Source organism: Tarenaya hassleriana, unplaced genomic scaffold, assembly GCF_000463585.1.
Source record: "Tarenaya hassleriana unplaced genomic scaffold, ASM46358v1 Cleome7, whole genome shotgun sequence".
NCBI lineage: Eukaryota > Viridiplantae > Streptophyta > Magnoliopsida > Brassicales > Cleomaceae > Tarenaya > Tarenaya hassleriana.
In genome coordinates this window covers 2061376-2086569 of record NW_010969548.1, presented here as the reverse complement: position 1 = coordinate 2086569, position 25194 = coordinate 2061376, and the positions used below count along the sequence as shown (strand labels likewise).

The window sequence follows — 25194 nt, the reverse complement described above, 5'->3', positions numbered from 1 at the left end:
GAGAGAGAGAGAGAGAGAGAGAGAGACTTCGGGAGACCAGAGGCCCTTCCTTAGCTTCTGCTTGTAACAACAAGAATGTCGCCCCATGCCTTATATTGCAATGCTGAATTCCAAGCTTCTTGAAATCTATGCGTGTTTCAGCTGAGAAAAAGAGATGAAGACCATTAATGGCCGTGCTCAGAGAGAGAGAGAGAGAGAGAGAGAGAGAGAGAGAGAGAGATTCAGGGAATTTTTGGTTGAGGGTTCTCCAGCGACATAACATGTTGCTTGAACAAAGCGGCGGCTTCTTCTCTATCCCCTGCTTGTCCTAACTGGTCGTACACCATAGCCATCAAATAGTAAGCTTCTGCTGCCAGTTCATGGTACTGCACCAATAAGAACACATATACATCATGGTTTTCTAACCAAAAAAAAGTTTTAGGTTCCTTGATGATGCAAAATCAGTGTCTAGTTTTATAATCTCGGTAATACAGTTCTGTTACCGACTACTTCTAAGCAGATTTGATGTTTTTAAGCTTAGTTCAGTTACCAATAGTACACTCCATATGGATCGTGTTTGGACATTGGCATCTTACAAAAACTTACCTCCAGGGCTTGAAGCTCATCTGTAGCTTGCCTCAATGAATCCAGAACAGTCTCAGCATCTTTGAGAACTGGAAAAAAACATTCACAACAGCCCATTACCAATGGCACAGGACAAGCACGTAAACAATGGTTTTACCTCGACATAGAAGTGAAAAATAAGCATTGCAAAATCCATCAAACAACCAAAAGACTTGGTTGCAACACAGGAGTTTCCCCGTGCAAGTAACCGAAACTCTGGTCAACATGTAGGTGCATGGTCCAGTTCATACTGTAACTAGAGAAAGGAATAAGGTTGCCTCTTAATTACAGCATCTACGTTAGCTCCCTTCAAGTTCTCTCTCTATCCAGATCATGCAAGATTAGTTGTTTTCAGCTTTTCCCAGATATCCACCCATCTCTGTTTTGGGTAACTAGTGATATCATAAATGTCTAAACAAAAATTGGGATCAATTGACATTAACTAACTGTGATGATGGACAGAATATTTATAATGATAATCATATGATTGTGTGCTCGGGCATTAAATGAAGTATTAAACAACAAAAGCTACCTGAAAAGCTTGGATCAGACAGATAGCACTTTGCTTCAAATATATATGCCCGAGCACGCAGTTCCAGGCCTCCATGTCCAAGAATCATAGGGAAGGCCCCATGCAAAAGGTCTAAAGCCCGTTTTGCATGGCTCTGTCCAAGACCAAGCCACAGCTCAGCCAGCGTTAGAGTAGCTGATGCTTTGAGAAGGTCCAGATTGAATGACTGGCAAAATGAGATGCTTGCCAGCACATATTGAAGACCCAGAACAGCATTTCCTGACTTCTGATGACCCAAAAAAGAGAAGACCAGACAGAAATTAGAAAAACGGTATTTTAAAACCACTATAGAACGAGACTAGGATATGTGGTCTAGGACTAACCAGTAGAAACAAGGCACATTTGTAGGAAATACATGCATACTAAGTCATGCAAGGAAATATCAGATTCCATTCATAGTACCTCAATTCATTTCTTAAAATAATTAGCCATCTAATATGCAGTTATTTTGTAATTTCTTGTCTTTGTAGTGCTTTCTGACAAAAATGAAGAAAATCTTCAAAACACCCTAAGTTCCTTTATGGGTGAATACCTTGTGAATCTCAGCAAGCAGAAGAAGAACAGAAGCCTTCTCAATTTGCAAATTAAATTTATAACACATGCAAAAGAGAGAGTGTGCCACACTTGCTGCCTGTAGAGAAAAAAAACCCAAAGCAGATATCAAAAGAAGGCAACAAAGACATTTTACTGAATAGAAGTGGTGGTAACAAAGCTTAAGTTTCAAGGATTCCAGGAAAAAAGCAGCATATTTTTAAAAGCTAGCATTCTGGACAGAATCAATTATAATCTCACATCAAGTATGGTTTTTGTTGATGGGGTACCCTGCCTACAATACAAGCTAGCTTTTAGATCGAGTTCCACCCTTGAACTTATGAGGATTGTTTTGCCCTAGTAAAGGCAGGGTGCCAGGGTCTATATCATTTGTTATCAAAGTCGACATGAATTTTAAAAGGCCTACATCATGGAAGGGTCAACCCCAAAAAGGAGCTACCTTCAAAGGGGTTATTTGGATAGGCAGAGAGGGCCACCCAGAGTGAGTTACTCCGATGTGCCACAATAAATATTGCTGTTAGAAGAGTGGAGTTGTATTTTTGAACTATAGAGCAAAAGAACTTTATTTTGACCACTAAACATTATCATGTCAACAATGATTTTTGCTGCCAAACCTGGCTGTACTGGTTTGCCGCAAGCAATGTCCGAGCTTTGCGAACTCTTGCTTCCACCTTCAGCTCCATATCTACCCCTGTGACGGTTGATGCCAAGCCACCTAGCTCATCGCACATGCGTTGAGCTAGCTTTACATTCCCACTAATGCAGGTTCATAAAATTCATTAGAACTAGTACAGACAAGACTAAAGCAAATCCAAACAGAGAGAGTGTCTAAAGGCAGGAGCACTATATATCAATTTGAAGCCTTACTGATGCAACGCATGTTCATGTAGCAGCTGCAACTTGAGCGACAACATTCTTGATTTTGAAACAGTTAAAAACTTCTCCTCCGCAATCTTAAGAGCAGCAAAGGCTTCTATAATTACATTAGCATTAGAAAAAAAAAATCAAAATATGAAATAGGCTGTGAGAAAGCTATAAAATGTTCCTCTATGTAATAAAGAAGCAATAACATATATAATCTAGCAGGATAATTCACAAAAAGCTAGCAATTCCTGCTATAGAAAACTGACAGTCTTCTTAATCATTGTACAGAAACAGCATATCTTGACCAAACCCTTTTGGAATTTAAAGGACTATTCTGGTAATGTTTTGGTTAATTCAGAAAATTTTAAGTGTAAAGCCTGAAGAGAACGGGTTCATGCACAGATCTCTAACCTTTATATCCTTTATAAAGTGCCAAATGCTGGATAAGCTTCAAGCACGCTAACTCCGCATCTGAAGAACTATGAAATAGAAGAAACAGATCAAATCATGCTAATCATATATAAATTGCACTGGAAAGCCATTGTAAAAATGAGAATTGAAAAGAAAAGGGAGCGAGAGAGGTTAAACAAGAAACTGGGCTCTCTAAGTGGATTACCTTGAGGAATCACCAAATAAGGTTGCATACACCAGGGTATTCATCCGAGCCATTGGAGCACTAGTTAGAAAGTAAATAAATTAGGAAAAGAGGAAATAAAATAAATAAGAATTCCGTTCTCTCTCATTTCAAAACAAAGTTTCCTTAGTGAGCGAGTTCATCATCAGAAGGAAAGGTGATGCCTAATGATATGTCTCCAGGAGAAAACAGGGAAAGGGCAAACTAGATCATGGCCTTTCAATTTGTTTAGAGCGAAGTGCATCACTTTTATAAGGATATAAAAAAAAAGGCATAAGACGAGTAGAAAACAAATTGCCCAGGATTAAGAAACAGAATCAAAGACACAGTATGAATAGAAATTAACAAGAAACATGCAGATATGTTATATGATAATGATTTTTAGCCACCAGGTGGATATTTTAATGGTAAAGAGCACGATACACGCAAACATTGAGGGAGGATTAGCCTATAAATATACAAATTTCAGTGCATGATGTTTAATTCTTCCATTAAGGAAAAGAAAAACGTTTTCATTCTCATGTAGACACTCACAATGAATATTCCAAGAGATGAGTCAGTTAAGACTAATATGCCACCAGCTCACCGTGTTTTTCTTCTAAGATACAAAAGAAATATAAATAGGCAGAACTTTTCTATATAGTCAGTTGATCAATACATTCATGGACATCAAGAGGAAATAAATTTCTAAACAGAACTTGCAAGGAGATTTTTGTGCGCACCAAAGTAGGTTAACAGCATAATTATTTTATCATTCAGAAAATAATATCTGATCACAAGCCTTTTCTAAGAAGGTAAAAATCATCTTCAAACAGGAAATTAATATTAGTCTTACCTGCCATATATTTCCCATGTAGTAGCCCGGAGTAAATATGAAGAACCTATCAATTGTGATACAGATCCAGGTATTGAAACCAAATGACCACAGTACTGGAAAAAACTCGAACTCGTTCCCGATTCACAGCCTTGAGAAAACACAGGTGAAACCCGTGATTTTTGCAGATCCTTAAGCCAAACTGAGCTCAGAGAACCATCAACTGCCATTGTAGAGCTTTCAGAAGAAAACTCGCTGATTAGGTGTGCACCTAGTCGTAGCTCCTGCCATAATCCAATACATCAAGATACAGAAAAGCCCTAAAATCGAGAGGTGAATATTACACGCAAAATGATTATTTGGGATACACAGTACCTTGCAGACACTAACTGGACAAGTTTTGTGTCGCATAGAAGCTTTAGGACCAAAAACTAGGAGAGGCCTTTGCACATGCTGCACAAATAAAAAGGTAAACATGCTAATTCAATCTTCTGGCAACAGACTAGAAGCAATGCCTGGTTATATATGGTCCTGTTTAATTCTTGACAACTCGATAATAATCATCAATATAAACAACATCGAGAATTTTAATGGCAAAACTCGTACATCAAGCGTTAAACGCCTAATATACAACAATGATAAAAGGAATCAAATGTAGATAGATGATAATGGGCCAATGATATGCCTGCATTTACCCTTCCTAGCATTTAAGTTTACTTGTTTTTCATACACCAAAACGAATGCGAGTGAGATATTGTTATGAATGGAAAATTAAAGTTTCCCACAGCTTTTAAGAATATAAAATGAACACAAAATAAGAAACATGATCATTGACAGTCAAGTTTAGATCTTACCATCAACTCAAATTTAGCCATTGCAAGATGATTGGAGGCCACCAAACGTTTTAACTTTAGACTTTCAGCTCTCTTCAAAGAATCTTTCAGAAAAATGTAAAGCTGTTGTTGTATTGATAGTGAAGAACCAGAGCTACTGACAGGTGAGTACGATGATCCAAGAGCACCAAAAGTGCTTGCAACACCAGCCTCTGATAGCAAGTTGCTCATAGTTGCTAGTGTGTATGCTAGACATGTATCATTACTTAGCTGCAGCACAAAGAAACTTTTAAGTACCATGAAAGGAAGCAATATTCTAGTCATTGATATAATGCGAGCCACTACGTTAGGCTCATGTGATTGCATGTCAAAACCAAATGGCAGAAATGAGATTCTTCTAGTGTAGTCCGAATGCAATGAATTTTATGCCTGTTCAAGATCCCTAGACTTGTGACATTTGCACTGAAAAAATGTAGGTATTTTAACTTAGTGACACATAAATCAAAATACACAGTCCTAGCAGAAATTTCACCAAATACATCATTCTCTTCAAAATAGAGTTAACAGAGAGAACAGCAGATAAAATGAGCAGATACCTGCTGTGATACACGAACTGCTTCTGTTAAAACCTGGAATTAAAGAGCAAGCGTACTACATGAGTAAACCAAACATTGATAAGACCTCAGCTTGATGTCTTCTGAGATCTCTTATAAATTCAAACTTAAAAGATCAAGTAGAAAAGTTAATTGATTCACTGGAAATCAAACAAAAGTTTGTAATGCTTCTTTCTTGAACTAAACTAACCCCAAAAGGACTTCAGAAGGATACACCAAAAGCCAAAAAATTAAAGGAACAAACTTGAGAAAAACAGAAGCATGAAATAAACAATCCAATCTCCTTATAGATTAAACGATAAGTGCAAGCACAGGCAAATTACGCAGCTTGCAAAAGTTTTTTTTTAATGCAATAAAACAACTATTCTGTCCAGAATAACCAATACATTTTCAGGTAAAATCAAGGTACTGCAGAGGCCGGGGTAGCACATCTGACAATGACTGCAAAAACACCTATAACATCCCAGCTTCAACAATAGCAAATCAAAACATCCTACAAGAATAAATGCCATTCAGGCAGGCTTCATTTAATGATCACCAACACCTGATTTGGCAATAGAAGTACAATGGAGAATTAATGCTCACCTCCAAAGCCAACTTAGGGTGCCCAAAGTGGAAATGCATCATTCCCAAACATAGCAAACCAATCTCATACCTTCCATACATGCTACAACCAGCTGAAGGAGGAACAAGATCAAAGCCCTCGTTCCCTGCACTTTTAGGTCATGGATCATGGCTCAGCTCAAGTTTCCAAACAATGTTACACATACTCTTAATCTATCATGTGAGGCACTATTGGGTACTAAGGGACAAACTGTTAATAACCTTCAGCAGATATAGCATACTTTTTGGGGGAAAAAAGGAAGATTAGAGATTACCTGTAATCAAAGTAGCGGAGGAGATTTTCCAGAGCAGCAAAACAGTCGTCATTGTAAAGTTTATTCAAGTAACGCAAAAAGTGAACCTGCATTGTTGTATGTCATCAGTAGGAACGCTTAAAAAGTTCAAGGCAGACGTAAAGAGCCATATGATCTTACACGATGTAATTCAGGGGCCAAATTCTGAAGCTGCTTTAGGAAAACATCGATAGAACTCAAAGAAAACGAACTTCCATGGCTGCCTCCAAATAAAAAAGACATGAGGATCAATAAAGCACTGATAAATTTTAATAGCGTAACTGATACTATAGGGCATAGAAGTGTGTTTACGCTTCAATTGCATCCGCTTGTTCCATTAAGTAGCCTTGTATCTGCCAGTTTGTCCGAAGGAATACTGTCTCACCAAACTCATCATCCCCAAGATTACTTGCTGAAGTACTAGCAAATGAAGCAGCCTCTGTATTTTTCCTACTGGGTCTTGATTTCTCCTCCCTACTAACTTGAAGATCTACATGAATAAAGCATTTATAGCTTTACAAAAGAAGCAAACACAAAACGGAAAATCCAAAATAAAGAAAGAAAAACACACAAAGGCGGGTATGAAAGCTTAGTAAGGTTTTATACCAGCAGTCATAACTCTTCAAATAAAAATAATTACAAAATGATGGATAGAACTTGGATTCTAACAAAGATGCCATCTGTCAGCCAAATTGTTATCAAACATGTACAAGGAAATCAACACCCAAGTTACGGCCATACTGCATACATAAAACTCAATTTGATTAGGCAAACTTCCATTTGTAACACCTGAATGAGCTCACATGAGTGACCGCACATTTCCTTCCAGCAAAAGGGCATGAATAAAATAAGGAATACCTTTTATCACTCTAAAGAGGGCTTCCGGGGTATGAAGGTGAAAAGGGACTCTTCCACCAGCATCTTTTTGTATCTCCATTTCTTCTGTCACTTTATTAGCTACAAAATTCTCCATGTTCATCTTCTCGTAAGTCAAGAAATCCAGATTATGATCAGAATCATCAAATTGAGCCAGCTTGTATGGAGCAGAACTTGGATCCGGTTCTTTGCAGTAGAGTCCAATGTTTGTCAAAAGATGACAAATGGCCTGCCCATTTTTACATGTCAATGAAATGGCTTGTCAGTAACACAGAAACTATGCAAGCATTCACTCTTTATTCCTTGAGTGCAGAGAAAAAAATTCATAGCACAAAGACGGTAAATGGAAATAGTCAAAACCCCACCACTGTACGACACATAATTGATTATGTTCCAAACAACAAATTTGGTATCTATAACTTGGAGAAGGGGAGAGGAATACACAAGCAGGTTCACCAAACTCATTCTGAATGTAGCAACTAGAAATTAACCTTCAATGAGGTCTGCTAGAATGATGCCAAAAAATATCAGATTCAAAGTATGTCGACCATGTCTGCACCATACGTCAAACATAGACAAGAACTGATCGCCCACCACACCTTTTTCCATAATTCTCCAGCTAAGTGGATACAAAAAAGAACGAACCTCTTGGAGATATTTAGACATAGACATCATATTGGCCTTACTTAAAGGCATCAACAAAACAAAAGGGAAACAATCCACATTGTGGCGTTGGTCTTTTTGCTATGAATGGTTTAATTTAGACCTTCAAACAAATAGAATATTGAATTCCCAGTGATTGCTTCAGAACATTAAGTTAGAGGGCAAATAACATTCAGTTTGAAAAGAGTAGAATAAGATGGGACGCAGAAAGGACAACACCTCAAATGATAGTAGGTTAAATGCAAGAATGCAACGACGAACAAACATTCCCAAGTTGCTAGTAGGATCCAAGATAATCTGATCATCTTGTACAACTCCAGTATCAAGATTCCCAAGTATTCCTGTGGATACAGAAAAGATGATTAATGAATAATATAAAGCATGAGGAGAGCAAACAAACTGAATACTAAAGAAGCAAATTAGCAAACCTCGCATGTCATTGAAGAAATTCAACAAATCATCTGCTGACGACAAAGAGGACAACCTATTAGTTAAATGGTCAGTTAGCCAAGCATCCATCACATCACCGACTTCCCTCAACTGTTTAATGAGCTCTTCGAGCTTCGGCTCAAATATATCATCACAAGACTGGAACAGAAATGTTAATTTCGTCAGAGATATTATCAATCGCAAAAGGTGATTCATCACAAAACCAACATATCCACACTCCTCACTACATCAAAAGCTAAACCTACAAGAACCACGCGAATGATACATAACTTCCACACGCGTTATCTGAACTACAAAAAAAAAAATACCCTTTAAGCAATTATTGATACAAACCCCAAAAAGAAGGGGAAGATACAACAAAGTTTTGCTTTTTAATTTCCGATGATGTAGCAACGACTATTTACAAAGCAAACTCGGAACAAAAGAGAAACTTTCAAATATAAACCGACGCAAATTAATGAAAACAATCGAAGTTAACTTGACCGAATCGAGAATCGAACAGACGATGGAAAACAACCTTAGTGAGAGCGAGCAAGTAGAGGCCGAGTCGATTGTGCTGAGAAACGGAAGAGAAAGGGAAAGGAAGAGACATCTGAGCAGAAGGCGCGTAGATCTGCAGAAGAATGCAGACGGAGACCTTGTGAGGTGTCAACGAAAATGCTCCTGCTGTTCTCGTCATCCCGGCCATCTTCGCCGCCGCCCGCAGCAGCAATCTCTCTTGTAAGGTGGTATCGCTCCCTCACCGTCACTCCGACACTCCGGCGAACGCCCGCCAACCCAACATCGCTCTCCCTCTCTCTCTCGGAATTTTTTGTCCGAGAAGCAGAATTGTTGGGTTAGGGCACTTGGAAATGGCGATGACGAGAACGGAACCGGGAAAAGTGAGCAGCGAAGGGTTTGAATGGATTTTGTAAAGAAAATATTACTTATTATTAATAATTTCCGATATATATATATATACATGCGCGTGTATATAAAAATGTAAAAGACAAATGAGAGATTAAGAATTTAGCTCGGCTGCCGGAGGGTACAAAGTCCGGTGGATGGTACGGAGTGGTTGGAAGGAAAGTTCAGATTTTTCGCTTTTACGTTCTTATCAACTGCAAGTCCGCGAAACCAAACCTAACAGCTTCTTCTTCTTCTTCGGCACAAACCCATAAAAACCCCTAAAACCCATCTCTTCTCTCTCTCTCTCTCCGGTCCGAGCAATCGCTGTCCAAGATCGCTTCGTTTCCTCTCGATCTCGCCGATCCCTAGCAATATGGCCTCGAATGGCGCTTCAGCGGTCTCCTTTCTTCTCTCTCTCTCTCCCTCTTTCGATCTGTGCTTCAATTTGTTTGCTTTCTATTGACTGGTTTCCTAGATTAGATTCGGAATTGATCCTCCTGTTTCGTGGGTTTTGTGGGTAATTTTCCAAATGAGAAGAGAGCTGCTGATGCTACAGAGAACAGCTTGGAGAAGATCAAGCGGCAGCTTGCTTCTGGGTCTGGTCGGAACTTGCTCCAGGGACCGCTTCTCAAGCGGTCTGAAACTGTATGTTCCTTTCGTTTCTACTTTTTGCTTGGCTAAGTCTGTTTAATTTGAATGGAATGATCGATAGTTGCTGTCATCAGCCCGATTTCTCTTTTGTGCAAAACCTTGATGTGATCATCTTCACGCGGTTAATCTGCAAAAACCCATTGGTTAATATTTCTTTGTAATGCCTCGTGAGCAGGAATACACCAAAACGAATGCGAGTGAGATATTGTTATGAATGGAAAATTAAAGTTTCCCACAGCTTTTAAGAATATAAAATGAACACAAAATAAGAAACATGATCATTGACAGTCAAGTTTAGATCTTACCATCAACTCAAATTTAGCCATTGCAAGATGATTGGAGGCCACCAAACGTTTTAACTTTAGACTTTCAGCTCTCTTCAAAGAATCTTTCAGAAAAATGTAAAGCTGTTGTTGTATTGATAGTGAAGAACCAGAGCTACTGACAGGTGAGTACGATGATCCAAGAGCACCAAAAGTGCTTGCAACACCAGCCTCTGATAGCAAGTTGCTCATAGTTGCTAGTGTGTATGCTAGACATGTATCATTACTTAGCTGCAGCACAAAGAAACTTTTAAGTACCATGAAAGGAAGCAATATTCTAGTCATTGATATAATGCGAGCCACTACGTTAGGCTCATGTGATTGCATGTCAAAACCAAATGGCAGAAATGAGATTCTTCTAGTGTAGTCCGAATGCAATGAATTTTATGCCTGTTCAAGATCCCTAGACTTGTGACATTTGCACTGAAAAAATGTAGGTATTTTAACTTAGTGACACATAAATCAAAATACACAGTCCTAGCAGAAATTTCACCAAATACATCATTCTCTTCAAAATAGAGTTAACAGAGAGAACAGCAGATAAAATGAGCAGATACCTGCTGTGATAGCAGGAATGATATGGAGATCTCATGGTTTTGTGACTGTCGAACTTAATCTTCCTAGTGTTTGAAGTTGGAATTAGCTGATGTTGTGTCATCTTTTAGCCTTAGATCACAGATACTGCATTGCTTTTGGATTAAAATAGACATGGAAGAAGCTGACTAGATCTGCCTTTTGATGTAGTTACTGAACTGCCTGTCTGAGAAAATCTTCTATGGGAGTTTTTGGTAGTAGTTTTCAAATATCACAATGTTTGTGTGATGAAAAGATTACCTTTTATGAATTTATACTCCTGTCGTTCGTGAATAGCTGCGGAAATGGAATGAGCGTTGGGCAATACTTGATCCAACGACCGGGAAAATGGAATACAAGTGAGTATATGGAGTTAGCTGATGGGGTAACCCAACCTTGTATGGATTTTCCCACATACTCATCATTGTTGTATTTCGTGATTCAGGACCAGACGAAACGAACCGACTATTAAGGGATCGATTATGTTTGACGAGAATAGCACCATCACCATCTCTCCTGTGAACTTCCAGTATGATGCTGTGTTTCTCTGCTTATTGAGTGTTTCTTCTTATTATCGACTTCAGCACTTGATTGAATCTGTCTTTCCATTGCTTTTGTTGTTCAGGGGGCTTCCAAAGTATGATGGTTGCTGTTTCTGTATCCTTTTCTAGTAAATGTCGGCAGATTTCTGTTCCTTCTTTCCTATGCAAGTCTGAATGTAGATACTTTCGTGGGAATGTAAGACCGGGTTTTCTTTAATTTGATTTAGATATTGGTACTCCACAGAAGAAGGATTACTTTTTGTGTGCAGAAACTCCAGGCGCAGCTAGAGCTTGGGTTGCAACTTTACAGTAAGCCATCTGGAACTTTACTCTTTTGTATGTATTCGAGCTGTGTGGTTTTTATTTCTTTACCAATTTTTAGAAGGATACATTTCTTCCACTTATCCTGTTCACGCTCCTTGTGTTTTGTGATAATGTCTGGTTGACCATCAAATTCAAGGTATCTTGTTTTTGTTCATGCTCATAGCACCCCTGAAAAAAAAAAGACTTATGAACTGTTAATACTCTATTGTGCTCCCAAATAGTTTACCTTAAAACTAAATTTATATCTCAAATGCAAAGAGACTATCGAAAGACCATAACAAATAACCGAAATCAGGGTATTAAGGAGAATAACACGACTGCCTGTTGAATGTATTCATGTCTCTTCATGAAGCTTTTCGGAGAGGCAAGACAACAACCATGGGCCATATTATTTTTGGTTTTTCTCTGTGCCATCCTGGGCAAGATTTGTTTTTTCTTTTTCAAATTCTTCCTTCTGAAGATGTCATTTTCTGTATAAAACCTGAAGGTGATCCCTTCATCTATGTGGAATATGTTTAACCTTATCCTTGTTTTTCCCAATATGTGTTGGGGATTACCAGTGCAACACAGTTAGTCCTCAAGGCCCATAAGGAGGCTGTTGATTCTTTAAGTGGGAGCAGTTCTGCAAAACTCGGGACTGTTGCAACTGTTGTTGCTGCTGCGAATTCAACTGCATTGGAATGTTCCAAAGAGATTCAAGCAGCAATGCAGATCTCTTTGAGGAATGCATTAGGGACGATGGCCGTTAAACCAAGGGATGGACCACTGGATGATTTGACGATCATGAAGGCAAGATATTGTTACATCGCTCTTCTGGTTCCACCTGTTCTTTTCTTTTATAACCAAAACATGTAACATATCGTTTTTGATATCCATATTAGCTTGACAAAGCTGATTCGCCTTACAGGAAACTCTACGTGTCAAGGATGAAGAATTGCAGAATTTGGCCCGAGAACTTCGTGCTCGTGATTCTACGATAAAGGAGATAGCAAATAAGTTATCTGAGACAGCTGAGGCAGCTGTAGCTGCTGCATCTGCCGCTCATACGATGGATGAACAGAGAAAAATCGCATGTTCTGAAATTGAGCGTTTAAGCAAGGAATCAGAAAGGCAGAGGGAAGCCACTGAATCAAAGGTATTGATATCATTCCAAATATGCTTGAGTACATGCGTTTGTTTCATCTTTGTATTTCTTTCATTATTTACTGTATGTTGTATTGACCACTTGCATGCGAAATGAAGCTGAAAGAATTCGCAGAAAAGACTTGGACTCTGAGTAAGGAGAAAGACCAATTGGTTAAGGAGAGAGACTCTGCTCTCCAGGAAGCGCAAATGTGGCGGTCCGAGCTTGCGAAATCCATAGAGCGGGTTGTAATACTAGAGGCAGCTGTTCTGAGGGCCGAGGAGAAAGCCAGGGTTGCAGAAGCAGATGCCGAGGCTAAACTGAAGGAAGCTTCACAAAGAGAGGCAACTGCTTCAAAGGAGAAGCAAGAGCTTTTAGCGTATGTGAATATGTTGCAAGCACAAGTTCAAAGGTGGGTTCTCGCATCTCTAATTGAAGTTGATTCGAACCATGCAAACAGAGAGATTCTGGCCTTCAATTAGATTTGGTAACACAGATTGTAATGATCTCGGTTTCAACTCTGACACAAAGTCTGTCTTTTTTGATGAAACAGGCAGCAAATGGACATGAAGCAAGTGTTTGAGGAGAAAGCCGAAACATCCAACAGTGAAACATCACTTCCCATGACAAAGGACGTGAACCCGTCTGAAAAGAACGTGGATAAAGCCTGCCTAAGCATGTCGAGAACATCCTCAATACCGGGGGAGAGTGTAGTCCACCTGGCTGAAGAAGAAGAACATGTGAGTTCTGAACCTGTTGGAGAGAACAAGTGGAATGATATAGAGGCAACAGAGGCGAGAATAGCCGACGTGAGAGAAGTAGCATCCGAGAGTGAACATAGCAGCAGTCTTGATATTTCGGTAGTGACTACCTCTGGGAACAATAGCAGCCAGTGCAATGTTCATCCCTCGGAATCGTTTCATCAGCCTTGATCTCGTACATATATATACACTTGGATTTTCGGAGGTTTACTGTTAAAATGGTCTTATTGTTTGCTTCTGATCGTTTTCTGAACAATACATGTTGGTCCATGTAGAAGCAATTCTGGCTTTGCATGGGACATATGTTCTCTCTTTCTCATTTTTTTTCCTTCTAATGAAACATGGTTTTTCGATTGATTTTCGTATTCGGTTTACTGAGGCATATGGGAAATCACATGACATTGGACCGGACCCCCCAAACGTTTTCGTTCATTCACTAGAAAAAAAATGTTGTATAACCATTAAAATTTGTTGTATAACGCAGGCATATACCAGTATCATTGCAGCTCATGATAGGTATTATAATAATGAGCACATCATACTCTCTGTACGGAAGCAGAAGACCCGTTTTTAGGCTCTTCAGAAGGAAACTACTGACTTGGATTGTGCTGCTGAATGCTGCAGCTGTGATATGGCAGTTTCTCCTTCAGCCTCCTCCTCCATTACTCCCATTCCCCCGTCATATGTCTTCCTGTGGAACCAGGTTTCAGCACTACATTAGCAGGCAGATCACCTGTATAATTTCCATGAAAACTGTACATACATATATACATACATATATATAGGATAAAAAAACAATATATCGGCAGCTTCCTTCTCATCTGAGCAAATCGGATCATCCAAACACCGGTAATTTTGAAAGAGTGGAATCCACACCTTTGAGTCTGAGACACGAAACTCTCTTTGGAAAGAGCCTTCTCCAATCTCTCCTCAAATGGTGTCGCGTGCCAGCTCACCTTTTGATCCTACAGAGAAAGCAAAACTCGGTGCATATAATAATAATAAGTTCAAACAGGAAGAGTAACTGTTTAGAGCCATGAAAAGATGAAATAAAATGCAAAAATACCTCTTTGTACTTGTTTGTTGAATTTGGGATCCCATTTCCATCCCACCACTTGGGTGAAACTTGCGTTGAGAGCTCTTCCACGTTCCAGTGAGCCGCAACCATCCCAATAATAGGCCTGTCGCCAGGAGTCATGGCAGCTCGAGGAGACAAAGCTGCTGCATTATCACCATTTTCCTCATTGCCTTGCTTCAGCCATGGAGAAAAACTACTAGCTTCGACCTTCAAAACTCTCTCACACGAACTTTCTTCCCCTTTTCTCCCATGTATTTCTTTACAGGCCTGCGTTTTATCCCGTTCTAGGCTCTCACCTGACTCTGACTCTGCAGGAAACTTAGATAAAGTGGCATTTTCGATTCGTTTGGAGAGGGGATATACAAACTGAGACCTTATTTTAGGCTTCCCCCTTCCCGCTAATTCAAGATAAGCAGGAAAGACAGTCCCAGGAGTTTGCATCTCATCAGAGAGCTTCAACGGGGTTGGATTAGGCGAGGTCACTGCAAAATTTGGTCTGGCCATCATCTCAGGCTTTCTTGAACTGCTGTTATAGGAAGAACCAGAAGAGTTTGGTTGATCAAAGTCACACTCAAACCGCACAGATTTGATCCTCCCCGATACGTTTCCAGCTGCTGGTGTAGCTCTGCAGGTTTTGTCCACCTCACCCTCGAATTCTGTCCCAATGTTTCCAAGTCCTTCTTCGTTAACTTCACTAAAAATGGAAGCGATTCTACCACTGTTTTGGGCATCGGTCACACAACTAGATTGGAGAGAAAAAGAGCCAAGAGTCAAATCCATCTGTGTACACTAAAACCTATTTGTAAGATGCGAATCATGCATGTGGGATATCAAAACGAAACGTCTATCAAACAGAAGGAAGAGATGCTAAGATGCATTACTATTTGCAAGCTAGACATGGTGTTTATTAAAACAAACAAGGTCTGGTATTCCACCTGCCAGGTGTTTGCTCTGAAGCAACCGAGTGCTGTCCCATTTCTTCACAAGCTTTGAGAGGAGTTGGGGGCTCATAAGTATTCTCATCCATGAGAGACTTCACAGCCAAGCTACCGGAAATCCAGGAATGAAATTGGGAAGATACAGAATCTCTTTCATGTTGGGGAGTATCTTGTTTTCTGGATGCATTCCGGATCTCCATTGGGGTCTTTGGTAGCGTACCACAAGCTTTAAGAAACCGCGCCTGTAATTTCCACAGGTAGTACCACTGAGTTAGGCTCTCAAATCAAAGGCATCGAAAATCAAAATCTGTAGATCAGTGAGATAAAAAAAAAAAAGGATTCTGGCTACCATATCTGGCTGGCTTATCTAAACTTCAGAAAATTATTAGTCAAAATGCAAGTATACACATTTGCACATGAATGTACCAAGACATAAGTTGCAGCAAATGAAAACTTGGCAAAATTGAAATTTAAAATGCATCATGGGTAAATCTTGATCATTCTAAAGCCAACAAAGTGCAAAATCCACATGAACAGTAGCACTATACAATGCTCCCACCAATACCAACATACCTCATCCTTGAGGCCTTTATCAATATGTATAGAATCCAAGCCAGATCCTTCTTTTTTCGGGCCAGGTGATGCTGCTTTCCATAGAAAATCAAAAAACAAGACCAAGGGGAGCCCTTGAATCACTAACCAAGAAGAAAACTGGAACTTCAATGAGCCATACTTCTCGAACCATACAGAATGCACGTAAAAATAGGAGATTCACCTTCAGACTGAAACAAGGCTGATAAAGGATTCTGCGAAGACTGACCTCTCTGCATAAGTCACAAACACAAAATGATGTTTGCTCTACGAAAACTAAAGAAGGGAGAACAGATTATGAACTTAAATGTTGAAAGTTCATTCACAGAATCAAACTCAATGGCCAGCCAAACATGACTCGACGATTAGTTTAATTCTCCGTCATATAAGCGAATTTAGCACAGGTTTTCTTCCAATACCATCGACTCTCTCTATGACCATCTAAACAACTGATTCTACGTCTATAAACACAGAAAAGGGCAAAAGAAAAAGGTTTCTTCGCCATAAATACTCTGGAAAAATGGGGGAAACGGAAGAATTACTCTGGATTTGACGCGAGTAGAGTGAGATGCGAGATTATTGGTCGACAGATCGTCTCTGGGGCGGAAGCAGTTGAAGAAACAGCCCATGGCTCTGCAAACTGATACGTCAAGAAATCGCAGCGCCGATCTGCAGAAGAGATTTATCCTCCGCTTCAGCAGCAAGTGTCTCATATCATTAATTTCTCTTGATAGGTGAACAGCGACGGAAGAACCACAATGCTTGTCAATCAGGAGGAAGAGATTTTCTCGGGAACCAAACGGAAAACAAGAAAGAGAAAGAGAGAGAGATGGTAGGTCGTTTTATCCCAATTTTGAACACAGCGGATGCGAGGGAATGAGACGAGAGAGCACACAAATCGAAAAGACACTTGCTCGTGCGTTTTCTCCCACGCGCCAGCGCGTGTGATAACGCTCGCTTCGTTTTGGTTTTTGAAATGGCAGTAACGCTCGAACAATGAGTGTCTTCCGCATTATTCAAATTCTTTTATTTTTTGGTTATTTTTTGTCCATTCTAAGCCTTTGAATAATAGTAATTTTGATTTTGAATTTTTGGTTTTAATTTTTTGTTTTTGATTTTTGGTTTTTGTAAATTCAAAACAATGAAATTTTTTAATTTTTAGTTGATTTTTTCATGGTTTTTCAAATTTTTAGAAAAATGAATTTTATAAAAAAATTATTATCAAATTTTTTTAGTTTTTAGATTTTAAAAATTCTATAAAGACCTTCGCTTAAATTAGTTTTATTATGAGTATTTAAAATTCAAATATTTGTTCGTTACTTTATGGTCAAATCACATTATCAGTAGTCATATCACCCAAACGGGCCTTAGATGGCCTCTCATTTGTTCATTCATATTGGACCAATCTAATATATTTCTTAATGGGCCTCAAAGCCTAAAATGGGCCTTAGGGGCCCAGCCCAAAAGCATATTCCAAATAATTCGGAGAGCACCTTTTGTTCTTCCCTAAAATGACTTTTCTTTTTTAAATTAAAAACAAAAGGGGAAAAGGGGAAGAAGAGGGAGAGGCAGAAGGCGGTTTTACGAGCAGACGTGTCGTGTGTATCTCTCTAGGGCATAACAATCCCTCTCCGAAGCTAATACAAAGAACGAAAGCAGCCGTACTCCCTCTCCTCTGTTCAGCAAGAGAGAGAGAGAGAGACAAACCCTAGATAACATTTCCGATGGGGAAGAAGAAACGTGATTCCGGGGAACCTACTCGTGCCGAAACAACCAGGATTTGGGCTACCAAGTTCCTCGAAGATTTTCGCGCCTCCCCCGATGAAGGTGACTTTCAAGTTCTTAGCTTCGGTTGCTGCTTTTGGTTCAATGCTTCCATTTCTTTGTTTGAGTTCTTGCCATTAATTTTATTTTGGTTAGCTGTTTTCGGGAATGATTTCGTTACGATTTAGCTATGCTTTGCATTTGGAGTAGCATTGATTATTTGATTATTTCAAACGTTGTGTATTGCATGTTGCGTGTAGTTTATACCTTCGAGTCTCATCTTTCGAATCAAGAACGTGGTGCAATTCATCAGATGTGCCAGAAAATGGGTTTGTACTCGAAAAGTTCCGGGTGAGTTACAATTGATACACGCACGCACTCTCTAGTGTTTGTCCATGGGAGCAAACAGCTTTATTGGAACCGTCTGATGATGTTGGATACTTTGTAGGGTTGGGGATCAAAGGCGTATTTCCATTTACAAACATAAAATTCCCAAGGGAAAGTCTAAAAACTCTAAGAAGAAGGAAGATAACAAACCGAAGATTTCATTTTCACCAGAGGCAAAAGCTATTCTGCAGGAGTTATTTATGCATCACCCACCTTGTGAGGAAGATGCTGAAGAGACATCATTTGAAAAATATATTGAAAAGTCAGGTAGAGGGTGCTCATGGAAAGATGACTTTTTCAGTAAACCTCAGATGAACAGAGAAGAATTAGCAAAAAAAGTGGCATCCTTAGCTACTAGAGTAGAAAAGGATACGAGGCTTCAGCAGGTTAGCAGTTAACTGATCCTTAAGATTTGTCAGCAGAATGTAGTATTATTTTTGTACCCAGTTTGAGAAGTTCTAAATCATGCAACATGACGAGGAAATAAAAAGAAAAAATATTTGGATGATGTCACAGATAGCTGAAAAGCGGTCAAAGCTTCCAATAGCATCTTTCCGTGATGCCATTACATCTGCTGTGGAATCCAATCAGGTTATTTGATTCTCAGATATGCTATCTTTTTTTTTTCTCTATTTAGTGCCTGAGTCATGGCTCATGTATTTGGAGGTATTGCATTTACTGGTGACTTCTGTCTCTGGCTAATTTATACATGTGTATCCTCAATCTAAATGCAGATTGTTCTCATTTCTGGTGAAACTGGATGCGGGAAAACTACTCAGGTTGATATCTCATCTCCTTTTTTGTAGTTGATAAGAAACAACTGCTTAATGTATATTTTTTCGTTGTTCATTTTTGTGTGGTTTCCGTGATCAATTTACAACTTTACTACCTAGTTTGTGGTGCTGGTAGTAGCTAGTTGTCCCTAGATTTTGGAGATGCTAATGGTTTGCTACATTAGATCCATAAGGTGGTCAACGGTATTAATTCAATTTTGTAAAGTTGGTAATTTGCAACCCAACTTTATTATTTATTCTGAATAGTTGGATTGGCTAATCTTAGTTCGAGTGTTGAAATATTGAGGCTTTAGTGGAACAAATCGGTAAGCAGTTTTTTCATTATTCTGTTGTAATAAATCCTTAGAGGGTGCCCACCGGCACACTGACCCCCTCCAAAAAAATCCCTACAATGGTGGGATATTTTGGTGGTTTCTATGATGTCTGGCGAATGTTACAGTTTTTCCATGAAAATTCCAGTGTTGGTGTTTACATCATTTTTGCTATCCTTGTGATATCTCATGTGGGCATCTGTGTAAGGTTTCTGTTTTTTGTGTTTCTCAGTGATAGTTTGAGCTAGCAGTGATTAAGAGGTTGTGGGGTGGAATCGTTTTCTTATTTTTGCATTTGTCGGAGATTTTTCGGTTAGATCTTCATTCTTAATGTTTTAGGTACCTCAATACCTTTTAGACCATATGTGGAGCAAGGGGGAAGCTTGCAAAATTATTTGCACTCAACCTCGCCGTATCTCAGCCATATCTGGTTCGTAGGTTTTTATTCAACTTCTTATCCTCAATGTTCTAGTGTGGTGTGTCAGTTTTGTTATCTATATGCATGATTTTTAACGGTATTAGCTGCTAACTCCTTGTTAACTATTTCTTTTCATACTTTGAAGTTTCTGAGAGAATATCATGCGAAAGAGGTGAAAGTATAGGACACGATATTGGCTTCAAGGTAAGATATCCCTTTGGAAATAACTGTTTTTTATGCTGGACAGCCATATATTATGTCTATTGGAAATTGTTTCTTTTCGTTGCTTTCCTGCATTTATTTGCATGAGATGGGTGCAACACCATTTGAATTGCCACATTGAAGTTATGTGGTTTTGTGTGTCAGAAGTGTTTCCTGTTTGCTAAGGTGTTTCTGAAATTTGTGTTTCTTTAGATTTGTGGTTGAATGATCTGAACTTCAACTAAAATATTTGAAACGATTATTTATGCACGTGGTACTTTTCATTGGTCTGAGTTTCAAAGTCTTAATACAGCGTATGGACTTGTTGAACTGAGTGTGTACCTTTCTGGTGATCGTAGGATTCATTGTATTTTCTTGGGCATCACATAAAGTATGCTTCTTGTTGCCTCATTGGTTCAGCCTTTTTCATTTGGTCAGGATAACTTTCTATTTTTCGTTCTCTTTTTACTCAAAACCTTCTGATTATCAAGCGGTGTGCTTATTAGACTTTGAATCTTTGACTAATTTATGGACTTCAGTGACTTTCTGATTTGTATGCACCCTGGTATCTTTGTATTTAGTTTTCCTTCAACAACAACAATAAGGACGCCGGTTTTTAAATTTAGACAAATAGCCTCTGCTGAAAATGATGTATGTGTTTACTGTTTCTTTTCCTTGGGCAGCTCCTCAATTTATTTTTTTATGCAGAATTTTTTCAGAAAAATTTAACATGAATATTAGTAATGGCTCTCTTGACTCAGTATCTTGCCTCGGTCTCACACACAAAGCCACACATGTGGTATTTTTTTGGGTTCTTTATGCACCATTGACTTTTTGTTTCTACTCTAGGTTCGGCTGCAAACCAGGGGTGGAAGGCATTCATCAGTTGTGTTTTGCACGAATGGCATTCTGTTGAGGGTGCTTGTTGGCCAAGGTTCTGGCAGTTGTGTGTCCAACATAACTCACATCATTGTGGTATGTGGCACGTACTGATTTGATTTGTGATGTGTTGTTTGCTCAGTAAGTATGTGTTTCTATTCTATAGGCACTGGATAGATTGGCTGAAGAAAGTCGATAACTGTCAATACAAAATTATCAAAACATACCGTGTTTGCGGTTGTTCTTCGTCATAGGCTCCTTATACGGTTTTATGGTTATCTACCTTGCTCACTAAACTTATTTTTACTTTGTAGGATGAAATCCATGAAAGGGATTGCTTCTCTGATTTCATGTTGGCAATTTTGAGGTAGACTCTCTAGTTTTCATGTACACTGAGTTGCTCAGATTGTGACTCTTTAAAAAAATCTTAACCAAATGAGCAAAGATAAAAATGCTAGAAGGACTTCAAAATTTAGATACTCAGCATTTTCTTTTATTTGAATTCCTTATGTGAAGCCTCACATGACGAGAGAAGACAATTACTAATAAAAGAATTATTTATTTTTCGGTTGAGATCATTGAGGGTTTTGTCAATTCACAGGGACATGCTTCCAACAAAACCTCATCTCCGACTGGTGAGTTTATGTTATCCTATATCTTCTACTTTGTTTTTATCTACAGAAAGAGGCAGGCTGGGGAATGGTTGAGGGTTTGTTGGGCTTGAGACTGATGTTTTACAATTTAGACTTTTAGTTTATTTGAAAGGGTAGATTAGAGGTCATTCACTGAACCTTTCTATTGCCACAATTCGAATGGAAAGGAAAGGACAAGCGATACTTTTCTTCTCGTGTGTCTCTTTAATATGATGAAAGAAAAATGCTAAGTTATCTAAAGCCAAAAATAAAATTTCCTCCCCGGCCTCCCTTGTCCTTTCTTGAGAAATTTCCAGAAAAGTATGAGTTGGTTATTGCTTAAGTTGGATACCATGTGGAAGGCAAAGTTTTTTATATTGTTTAAAGACAATTACTGTGCACAAGAGTGTGGCAGGCTATACGGGGCAGGAATGAGTGAATTCTGACGAGACCTTGTTTTTAGCCTAAGAACTTGAGATTGTTGGGTTCAGTGACTCGCCAAATAATTCTTTTGAGTATCTTCTGATCCAAGAATCCTTTTAGCTGACATATTTTCTCTTATTTATGGACCAACAGATTTTAATGAGTGCTACCCTTGATGCTGGGAGATTTTCTGAATATTTTGGAGGTTGCCCTGTTATTCGTGTTCCTGGATTCACTTATCCGGTTAGTCTCTCAGGCTTTCTATGATACTATTCCCTTAGCATTTTTAGTTTCAATATAACATCACTGTTGTTTGTACAGGTGAGAACGTTTTATCTAGAGGATGTTCTCTCTATTCTGAAATCAGGGGAAACCAATCATCTTGACTCGGTCAACTTGAATACATTAGAAGACAAACATGATATCACAGATGCAGATAAAATTGCTTTGGATGAAGCAATGGATTTGGCTTGGTTGAATGATGAGTATGATGCGCTGCTAGATCTAGTTTCTCCTGCGGGAACTAGCAAAATTTACAATTACCAGCACTCATCAACCTGGCTAACACCACTAATGGTCTTTGCTGGAAAGGGCAGGGTCAGTGATGTCTGCATGCTCCTCTCATTTGGTGCAGATTGGAGTCTGAAGTCTAAAGATGGTTTAACAGCATTAAAATTGGCTGAAAGGGAAAATCAGCTTGAAGCTGCTCAAATAATAAGAGAATATGCTCAAAATTCCAAGTCACAGCAAGGAGAGCAGTTGCTTGATAATTATATGGCGACTGCGAACCCAGAGCAGGTTGATGTGGGTCTTATAACGCGTTTGTTGAGAAAAATATGTGGTGATTCAGAAGATGGGGCCATTCTTGTTTTTCTACCTGGGTGGGATGATATAAACAAAATGAGAGAGAAACTTCTTGATAAACCTTTCTTTGCAGCAAGGAATAAATTCAGCATTATATGTCTTCACTCGTTGATTCCAGCAGAAGAGCAGAGGAAAGTTTTTGAACGCCCTCCTCCAGGATGTCGCAAGATTGTGCTTGCTACCAATATTGCTGAATCAGCCATTACAATTGATGATGTGGTTTATGTCGTAGATAGTGGCCGGATGAAGGAAAAGAGCTACGACCCTTACAATAATGTGTCAACACTCCAATCTTCATGGGTCTCTAAAGCAAATGCAAAACAGCGAGAGGGTCGAGCAGGCCGCTGCCAACCTGGCATTTGTTATCATCTCTATTCCAGTGTCCGAGCATCCTCTTTGCCAGAATTCAGCGTTCCTGAAATTAGGAGGATGCCAATAGAAGAAGTCTGCTTACAGGTACTGTTTTGTGTCATCTCTTTAATATCAATGAAATTTGTCTATTGAGGATGTGCTGTCATTTTGCGCTGATCCTTGCAGTCATGTTTCCGTTTGAAACTTCCAGTCTATATGGAATTCTTTACTGATTGTCCTTACATAACATGTTCAGGTCAAGATGCTTGATCCAAATTGTAAAATACATCATTTCCTTCAAAAATTGATGGACCCACCTGTTTCTGAGAGTATTGGAAATGCATTAACCGTCCTTCAAGACATTGGGGCCTTCACACCTGAGGAAGAGCTGACAGAGTTTGGGGAGAGAATTGGCCGTCTCCCAATCCACCCTGTGATATGCAAGATGCTTTTCTTCGCTGTACTAGTAAACTGTCTGGATCCAGCTCTTACTCTTGCATGTGCCTCTGACTACAAGGATCCGTTCACCTTGCCCATGTGTCCAACTCTAAAGAAGAAAGCTGATGACGCGAAAGTTGAGTTTGCATCACTCTATGGAGGTGATAGTGATCACCTAGCGGTCGTTGCCGCCTATGAGGGGTGGAAAGAAGCAAAACAAAGTCATCAAGAGGCAAAATTCTGCTCTGAGCACTTTGTTTCCATGAATGCCATGAGGATGTTGGATGGAATGCGGAAACAACTCAAGTCGGAACTTGTTAGACATGGGCTTATTCCTCAAGATGTATCAAGTTGTAGCTTGAATTCGCATGATCCTGGAATACTCCGAGCTGTTCTAGTGGTGGGTTTGTACCCTATGGTAGGAAAATGGTTGCCACCTTCCGCGAATAGTAAAAAACCTGTCGTGGAGACTGCTAGTGGAGCCAAAGTTCGTCTGTCTTCTCGTTCGATTGCTTTCAAGACATTGTCCGACAAGGGTGATGGTTGTACGCTGCTTGTTTACGATGAGATCACCCGTGGGGATTGGGGTATGCACATAAGGAACTCCACTGCCGTTTGCCCTCTCCCATTGGTTCTATTCTCGACAGAGATAGCCGTAGCACCTGCAGAAACCCTCGGCAATGGAGATCATGGAGAAGTGGTTGAAGGAGGAGGTAACATGGTTGAAGAAGATGGAATGGACATAGATAAAGGAGGCAGTAATCATGGAGAGAAAATCATGTCTTCGCCTGATAATTTTGTAACTATGGTGGTGGACCGGTGGTTGTCTTTCAAAACAACAGCCCTTGAAGCTGCTCAAATCTACATCTTGAGACAGCGAGTATCCGCGTCTATTTTGCTCAAGGTTAGTTATCTCTTGCTTTGCCTTCAGGTACTCGGAGTGGGTTTAGGATTTAGGATTTAGGATTTAAGATTTTCAAACATTGAATTGTACACCTCTTTGTAGGTAAGACAACCGCAGGAGGATTTGCCGCCTCATCTTGGAGCATCAATGTACGCAATATCTTGTCTACTTTCCTATGATGGCATAAGGCAGTCAGTGGGACCACTGACTTCAATGGCGGATGAAACCGTGAATGGTTGCACCAGAAAAGGCAGAGGAAAGAAGCAGAAAGGGAAACGATAATCTAACCTTCCAGTTAAAAGAAACTCCGATCTCGTTCCATGAGTTAAAAAAAAAAAAAAAAAGCAGTGGGGTTAGTTGTTTGATTCTTTCATCCTCAATCTGAAGCAGATAAGGTTAAAATGATCTCATTTTAGGTCTCGCATGATTTGTTACGGTTATCTCGTTTTAGGAATCTTTATCAGATTCTGTAAAATCCCCATTTACCAAAAGGAATGAGCAAAGAAGTGAATTTGGCAAACATTTGGAATTGTTTTTTTTTTTTTTTTTTTTTTGCTTATATAATTAAATTGGTGATTACTTGTTTTGGTGGTAAGGGAAAAGACATTGTTGTGTGTTACATAATGCATTTGGTAACAAAAAACTTTGCAAAGGTGAAAAAATAGT

General features: G+C 39.3%; 4 protein-coding genes across 5 annotated transcripts; 2 read left to right on the top strand and 2 right to left on the bottom strand.

The window, feature by feature from the left end:
- Positions 1 to 194: 194 nt before the first annotated feature.
- Positions 195 to 9279, bottom strand: LOC104800817 (anaphase-promoting complex subunit 5). Its single transcript, XM_010523756.2, has 20 exons — positions 8888 to 9279; positions 8349 to 8508; positions 8140 to 8261; positions 7240 to 7486; positions 6694 to 6871; positions 6523 to 6601; positions 6364 to 6449; positions 6071 to 6200; positions 5468 to 5500; positions 4893 to 5141; positions 4414 to 4491; positions 4060 to 4322; positions 3207 to 3266; positions 3002 to 3069; positions 2594 to 2699; positions 2341 to 2482; positions 1707 to 1805; positions 1136 to 1400; positions 586 to 653; positions 195 to 365 (listed from the first exon to the last, which is right to left on the bottom strand). Exons 1-20 carry the CDS (start codon positions 9056 to 9058, stop codon positions 222 to 224), a joined length of 2748 nt encoding a protein of 915 aa, XP_010522058.1. The 5' UTR covers positions 9059 to 9279; the 3' UTR covers positions 195 to 221.
- A 106-nt stretch (positions 9280 to 9385) lies between these two features.
- Positions 9386 to 13910, top strand: LOC104800818 (switch-associated protein 70). The gene is made up of 10 exons (XM_010523758.1): positions 9386 to 9655; positions 9796 to 9903; positions 11103 to 11164; positions 11251 to 11334; positions 11431 to 11462; positions 11575 to 11656; positions 12232 to 12460; positions 12579 to 12806; positions 12914 to 13206; positions 13348 to 13910. The coding sequence occupies exons 1-10, from the start codon at positions 9632 to 9634 to the stop codon at positions 13724 to 13726; spliced, it is 1521 nt and encodes a 506-aa protein (XP_010522060.1). The 5' UTR covers positions 9386 to 9631; the 3' UTR covers positions 13727 to 13910.
- A 54-nt stretch (positions 13911 to 13964) lies between these two features.
- LOC104800816 (protein JASON-like) lies at positions 13965 to 17033 on the bottom strand. 2 transcript variants are annotated; one of them, XM_010523754.1, is made up of 7 exons: positions 16705 to 17033; positions 16347 to 16395; positions 16145 to 16218; positions 15569 to 15813; positions 14622 to 15375; positions 14432 to 14520; positions 13965 to 14246 (listed from the first exon to the last, which is right to left on the bottom strand). In XM_010523754.1, exons 1-7 carry the CDS (start codon positions 16873 to 16875, stop codon positions 14135 to 14137), a joined length of 1494 nt encoding a protein of 497 aa, XP_010522056.1. In that variant the 5' UTR covers positions 16876 to 17033; the 3' UTR covers positions 13965 to 14134. The 2 variants fall into 2 exon arrangements, with proteins under 2 accessions (XP_010522056.1, XP_010522057.1); XM_010523755.2 differs by having other exon boundaries at positions 16145 to 16215; positions 16705 to 17032.
- A 685-nt stretch (positions 17034 to 17718) lies between these two features.
- On the top strand, positions 17719 to 25050 carry LOC104800815 (DExH-box ATP-dependent RNA helicase DExH6). The gene is made up of 14 exons (XM_010523753.2): positions 17719 to 17989; positions 18187 to 18277; positions 18375 to 18699; positions 18830 to 18904; positions 19048 to 19092; positions 19758 to 19848; positions 19982 to 20040; positions 20887 to 21012; positions 21231 to 21283; positions 21518 to 21551; positions 22125 to 22214; positions 22293 to 23291; positions 23443 to 24528; positions 24631 to 25050. The coding sequence occupies exons 1-14, from the start codon at positions 17887 to 17889 to the stop codon at positions 24808 to 24810; spliced, it is 3357 nt and encodes a 1118-aa protein (XP_010522055.1). The 5' UTR covers positions 17719 to 17886; the 3' UTR covers positions 24811 to 25050.
- The last annotated feature ends 144 nt before the right edge of the window (positions 25051 to 25194 follow it).

Excerpts from the sequence above, each read along its gene's own strand:
- LOC104800817 (XM_010523756.2), bottom strand. The coding sequence starts at position 9,058 with ATGGCCGGGATGACGAGAACAGCAGGAGCATTTTCGTTGACACCTCAC. Across the intron at positions 6,602-6,693 it reads CAAGCGGATGCAATTGAAGC|CCATGGAAGTTCGTTTTCTT; the intron begins GTAAACACACTT and ends ATTTGGAGGCAG. Across the intron at positions 2,483-2,593 it reads CATGAACATGCGTTGCATCA|TGGGAATGTAAAGCTAGCTC; the intron begins GTAAGGCTTCAA and ends AACCTGCATTAG.
- LOC104800818 (XM_010523758.1), top strand. The coding sequence starts at position 9,632 with ATGGCCTCGAATGGCGCTTCAGCG. Across the intron at positions 9,656-9,795 it reads CCTCGAATGGCGCTTCAGCG|AGAGCTGCTGATGCTACAGA; the intron begins GTCTCCTTTCTT and ends CCAAATGAGAAG. Across the intron at positions 11,463-11,574 it reads GTATGATGGTTGCTGTTTCT|ATATTGGTACTCCACAGAAG; the intron begins GTATCCTTTTCT and ends AATTTGATTTAG.
- LOC104800816 (XM_010523754.1), bottom strand. The coding sequence starts at position 16,875 with ATGAGACACTTGCTGCTGAAGCGGAGGATAAATCTCTTCTGCAGATCG. Across the intron at positions 15,814-16,144 it reads ATAAAGGCCTCAAGGATGAG|GCGCGGTTTCTTAAAGCTTG; the intron begins GTATGTTGGTAT and ends TGGAAATTACAG. Across the intron at positions 15,376-15,568 it reads TCAGAGCAAACACCTGGCAG|TTGTGTGACCGATGCCCAAA; the intron begins GTGGAATACCAG and ends TCTCCAATCTAG.
- LOC104800815 (XM_010523753.2), top strand. The coding sequence starts at position 17,887 with ATGGGGAAGAAGAAACGTGATTCCGGGGAACCTACTCGTGCCGAAACA. Across the intron at positions 17,990-18,186 it reads TCGCGCCTCCCCCGATGAAG|TTTATACCTTCGAGTCTCAT; the intron begins GTGACTTTCAAG and ends TGTTGCGTGTAG. Across the intron at positions 21,013-21,230 it reads ACATAACTCACATCATTGTG|GATGAAATCCATGAAAGGGA; the intron begins GTATGTGGCACG and ends TTTACTTTGTAG.